The 6,100-nt window shown below is 40.5% G+C and overlaps 1 protein-coding gene across 1 annotated transcript in view; it reads right to left on the bottom strand.

Annotated features, from left to right (window-relative positions):
• The window catches only part of AP1S3 (adaptor related protein complex 1 subunit sigma 3), a 79,406-nt gene that overhangs the window by 13,107 nt on the left and 60,199 nt on the right, over positions 1 to 6,100 (bottom strand). The window contains exon 3 of the mRNA XM_032278028.1: positions 4,610 to 4,718. Within this exon, the coding sequence (XP_032133919.1) occupies positions 4,610 to 4,718 (109 nt within the window). The remainder of the gene's footprint in view (positions 1 to 4,609; positions 4,719 to 6,100) is intronic.

Genomic DNA, 6,100 nt, shown 5'->3' with positions numbered 1-6,100 from the left:
TGTGTGTGTGTGTGTGTGTGTGTGTGTGTGTGTGTGTGTGTGTGTGTTTGTTTAGTAGAGATGGGGTTTCACCATGTTGGCCAGACTGGTCTTGAACTCCTGACTTTAAGTGATCCACCTGCCTTGGCTTCCCAAAGAGCTAAGATTACAGGCATGAGCCATTGTTCCCAGCTCCGGTTCAGATTTCCAAAGCTACTGCCTAATTACTTGTGCCTGTAATCCCAGCACTTTGGGAGGCCAAGGCAGGCTAATCACTTGAGATCAAGAGTTTCAGACCAGACTGGCCAACATGGTGAAATACTGTCTCTACTAAAACTACAAAAGATTAGCCAGGCATGGTGGCACATGCCTGTAATCCCAGTTACTCGAGAGGCTGAGGCAGGAGAATTGCTTGAACCTAGAAAGCAGAGGTTGCAGTGAGTCAAGATCATGTGACTGCACTCCAACCTCGGTGACAAAGTAAGACTCCATCTCAGGAGAAAGAAACAAAATAAAATAAAATAAGATAAATTCCACCTTGAGGTTGTCCCAACACAACAAAAATATGTCCCTGATGCTCAAGTGACTCCACTTTTCTAATTATGCAAATAGCCCTGGCTTCTTCCTCCATCGCCATGTTAATAAACACATGAGCCTCTTTATTTTCTAGTGTATCTAGATTCTGAATAAAGCTTTAAAAAGATAAGAACTATCATTTAACTTTATCTTCAACATCCTAGCCTTGTGCTTTACTGCAATTTGGCTTGAGGTTCTTCTCTAACAGCAGAATTCACGGTGCAGTGAGATTATTTCTGGCATTTCCCCAACTGAATCCTTTTGGACAGACTCTAAGAAGCACCTGTCCTTATTAAATTATGCTCTAAAGTAAATACAAAAAGTTTCAAGTTACATGCAACAAATGCTTCAAATAATAAGAAACTATATAAGTACCATAAAGCTATATATAAAATAAGAATAATTAAAATGCAATCTACACTACATAGCAATGAACAGTTTATTAAGTATCACTCTCTCTTCACCCCTTCTAGCAGACCTATCAAAGTAAACACTTCTCTTAACCTTTTTGAGGGTCATTTTTCTCATCTGTAAAACAGAGACACATGACAGGCCCCAAATCCTTGATCTGGTGAGTGAGTGAGCCTATACCAGCATCTGGGGACTCATGGTGCTCTTCACCTGACAGCAAAAAACAAACAAACAAAAAACTCCCTACACCAAGGACAAAAGCCCTCTGAGACATCAACATCCACACACACTGAGGGCGCCAGTAAAAATTCACACTACAGTCTGTAAAGCAGAAATATGGCAGGTATCTAAATCCTTAGACTCTTATGTGGCATGAGACTCTGAGGCATTTCCTCTGAGCCTCTATAAATTGGGGTTGATGCTACTTACTGAAGATCGGAAGATTAACTAGTTAATCCTTGTAAATCTCCTTGGAATCGAAAAGTGCTAAAAAAAATACATAAATTAGTGGCCAGAGATTTTGATCCATCTGTCTTCAGTAGATGATATTTTCCAGTGTTATATGAGAGGCTCAGTACCAAGATTTTCCCTGGATAATATTATATAAGGGCAGAATTCAAGGAAAGCTTTAGTATTAATACAGAAGGAAAAGAAAACCGAAGAGAAATATTTTATTGCTGAGATGATGTCAATGAGAATCAGGACTGGAAGTCTGCTCATCACTGTTAATTAATAAGAACTGAACATCAACTGGGCATATAGCCTTGAATTGCTCTTAGCTGTTCTTAGCTTAATGAAAGATTCATTGAATTTTTTAATAAATTAAATTTTGGTACAGGACAAAGACAGAGCTTCCAAAGGTATACCAAAATAGAATGGAAAATTAATATTAGAGAAATGGGAATTCATTCCGAGGCTCTTTGTACTTTAATTGGGCTTAGGGTTGGTGAAGGTTACTCAATTTCTCTTGAGAAGCAGAATGCCCTGAGATATCTGGTTGAAATTCGGTCAGATAGATTAAGGTCAAAATTCAGCCCCAATTCACATCATCAGAGCTGGTTTAACCTAGGAAAATGCAACAGGTCAAGCCAGAGTTCAGAAATGAGAAAGAGAAAGCAGGTTACAGGAATGCCCAGACCTCACGAAAACTTCTTCAGGCTCTTAGAAAAGGTCAAGTCTGTAGTTTATTTCAAAGGAAAGTACAAAAATGTGAGAATTAATTTGAATAGTAGGAAGCATTAAATTAAATAATATGTTTGAAAATATGCTATTATACATTTGCAAATTTCTCCTTTAAAAAATGAAAATAAACTTGTTACACCAAGAGCAGAAAGAAAACACGGTCTAGTTGTCTTATTTCTGTTATATACTGACTAACAACCTGAAATCCCTCAAGCAACATTCTAGGTCTTAAAACATCATTTCCAAGTGGGAAAAAAGGGAGGGAGGAAAAATTCTTTTAGAAATCTTTCCAGTGTTCATCCTTATGAAAAGTGTTGCAACAAATCTGATAAAACTCATTCAGTACTGCAAATACTGCTCATTCCATTAAAGAGAGTAACAAAAAAACTCTTCTGGAAGCAAATTATCCTAACACTTAACACACATCTTCAGTGAGTAAGGGAATAGGGAAGAGGGTATTACCGAGAAGAAAACGTTTTCCAAAATCCAGGGATTTATTTCTTGAGACTGTGAACTGGATTAAATGTTTTGAAAGATTTGCTATCAAATCTGGCACAGCACTGGTTACAAGTTAAGTGGCAGGGAGATAAAATGAGTCACAAGGCATGGTCTAAAGAGACTCGTAATTTGGTGGTCAAGTAAATCTGCTTCCAGCTAGACACACTCCAAGGTCGTTCCTTGTTGCTGAATATAAAACAGGAAATGTAGGCTGGACATGGTGGCGCACATCTATAACCCCAGCACTTTGGGAGGCCAAGGCAGGCAGATCACCTGAGGTCAGGAGTTCAAGACTAGTCTGGCCAACATGGTGAAACCCTATCTCTACTAAAAACATAAAAATTAGCTGGGCGTGGTGGTGGACACCTATAATCCTAGCTACTCGGGAGGCTGAGGCAGGATCACTTGAACTCAGTAGGTGGAGGTTGCAGTGAGCAGAGGTTGTGCCATTGCACTTCCAGCCTGGGAAACAAGAGCAAAACTCTGTCTCAATAAATAAATAAAAAGGGAAATGCAACAAGCCTGGAGGAGTGTTCAGGGATCCATGCTTTGAAAGGTTAAACAACAGGCTAGGTGCTTTGATTTTATTCACTGCACATAACGGCAAGTGGCTATGAAGGAACGCCACACTCAGATTTGGTTTTTTTAAGGAAGATGGTAACTAATAGGGCAAGAGAGCGAACAGAGAAAAGTTCAGAGGCATAAAAATCCAGATAGGATGTTTAAGAGAGATGCAAAATTAAAATCCCAAGTGAACCTATATTAGTGAGAGTGGAAAGAAGGGAATGAATGTCAGCCCAATTTGAATGGAGGCAGATTCTGGTAAGGCACAGAAAAAGATAAAAGCAGCAGCATCCTTTCGCACTGAAGGATCCTGGGACATTAAAAATTCCAATCACACGACAGAACGGGTTTTCAGAAGATGGGTTTGATTCTGGATCATGAGAATCTCAGTGAAGACTGTCACCAACAAGGGGAAGAAGAGTCACTTAGTAAGGGATTTCCAGGATGAGAGTCACTACATACAGAGTTAGGAAGAGATGAGAGCATTCAGGGATGGGCAGAGGAAGGGAGCTGAGTGGAAGAAACCAAGGAGGGGCCTTCAGAAATAACAGGACAAGAGTCGGCAGAAATCAGTGTCATGGCAAAATCAAGAGGGGCCAATTTAAAAAAAGCTTCATGGTGAGCAGGGGTCCAGTGCCGTAGTGAGAGGCAGGTGAAAGCAGGTGAAGACTTAAGAGGAATTGCTGGTGTCAACCCATGGGAGGGTTCCAAGGTAACTTGCTGATTTCCTTGGAGAGTAAAGATGGACCCATGCTGTAAGCACTGCAGAGTGAATGGGTTCTGAGGACTGGAGCACCTGGTATAGTATATCACTTGGCAGAAAATGCAAAAAGATTATTGAACAGCAATGTGAATGAAAAGGATTTGGATTTTTTATTTGTTGCTATTTTTCTTATGCATAAATAATTAAGAATACTTATAGCTTAGAAAAAAAAAACAGAGAAAGGATAAAAAGTCAAAACAGAAAAGAGATGACAAAGCCAATGAAGAATAAGGGACAGAATATCAAGAAATCCTTTATAGTTACATTCTGATTCATTGAAACAAGGTCTCTGGTGTATTTGTGGTAAGATAAAGATACATCCACCTCTTGAAAGCTTTGGGTGGCTGAGCACAGTAGCTCACGCCTATAACCCAGTTCTTTGGAATGCTGAGGTGGGAGAATTGCTTCAGGCCTAGAGTTCAAGACCAACCTTGTCAACATAGTGGGACTCCATCTCTATTGAGAAAGAATTGCAGGTAGGGAGAAAGGTCTTGTATGCTAATCTTAGGGGGACTAAGGTGATCTTTGATTCAAGCTCAATTCATATTTTAGACGTGAGGGAGAGAAGGGGTAACAGACTGAAGTAAGAGCTGAGATGAGGACTGTAACTAATCCTACCAACAGGCACACACTTACATTTCCAAAATATTTGTCCAGCAGCTCCACGTAGCGATGCACAATCTCTAGCGTCAAGAGCTCATTGTCCTGATTTTCTACTGCACAGCAAAAATATAAACTAGCATACCTTGAAATGAAAAATAACAAAAGCAAAATATGATGATATGTTAAGCAACCTGAAGACAGTTTTTTTCACATGAATATGCAAAGTCATCTCCTCCCCGCTGAGCCTCTCCCCATCCAAGGATGAAATCATTATTCATCACCCTCAGTAGCCTCCTGAAATATAAATCAGAATATATAAAAATGCTGCAGATATTGGATTACTTCTGTTAATTATATATGAAAGGCTCTCAACAAAATTTTACCTTGAGGAGGTATTATCAGGAGGACAGTGTCCTTTGGCCCATGGTATATCAGGGTGTCTTTTCACATCCCTCTCCAGCTTGTCAATTGTTTTTTGTAAAACAGAAAGCCCTGACCAGTGTTCTCAGGAGTCCACGCTCCCCACCCTCCCACTTATGAATGTGCTTCGGTCACTCTGTGTGTGCCTCCCCTCCTCAAATTGTCAAACTCCAATCTTGGGCCCAGCAGAATGAGGTTCGCAGGCACTTACTGGTAATTTACTCCATTAAATATCAGTCTGCAGAGGTTACCTCTGTTTTTCCCAATGAGGTTTATAAACACCCTTTGCAAGAGCCTCTCTAATGTGCATTTTCCTTCCAGGAGATGCAGTAGGGTGTTGGATGCAGGGTCTGGTCAGCTGTGTTCTGTTCCTGGCTTACGCATCAATTACCTGGGTCTCCAAGAGCAAAATTATGTTACCTCTCAGCTTTGGTTCTCTTATTTATAAATTGAGAGTGTTTTCTAGTATGGTCTTGCCATGGCAAGCAAGTGTGGTAAAAAGAATATACAGGCTTCAAAGCCAAAAAGATCTGGATTTGAATCGTGGCTCTACCAATTAACCCTCAATTACTGTGACTGGGAACTGACTACTGAAACTCTTCATGTCCTCAATTTACTCATTACAAATGTAAGTAACAGGTATAACAAGAGCTGCCCCACTGAACACATCCCCATCTCTCTCTGTCATGCTAACCTCCATTTTATTCCAAAGCACTTGTTACTAACTCAATCTTTTTTATTTGGTTACATAATAAATAAGTACATTCTGGATGGGCGTGGTGGCCCACGCCTGTAATCTCAGCACTTTGGGAGGCCAAGGCAGGTGGATCACCTGAGGTCAGGAGTTCAAGACCACCCTGACCAACATGCTGAAACCCTGTCTTTACTAAAAATACAAAAATTAGCCTGGCATGGTGGTTCATGCCTGTAGTCCCAGCTACTCGGGGAGGCTGAGGCAGGAGAATCACTTGAACCCGGAAGGCAGAGGTTGCAGTAAGCCGATATCATGTCACTGCACTCCAGCCTGGACAACAAAGTGAGACTCCATCTCAAAAAATAATAAATAAGTACACTCCATGAGAGCAGGAATGTCATATGTCTTGT

Source organism: Sapajus apella, unplaced genomic scaffold (genome assembly GCF_009761245.1).
Source record: "Sapajus apella isolate SASKATOON/1434 unplaced genomic scaffold, GSC_monkey_1.0 scaffold10, whole genome shotgun sequence".
Classification (NCBI taxonomy): Eukaryota; Metazoa; Chordata; class Mammalia; order Primates; family Cebidae; genus Sapajus; species Sapajus apella.
Note: the sequence above shows the minus strand (reverse complement) of the source record. Positions and strands in the feature narration are given on the sequence as shown.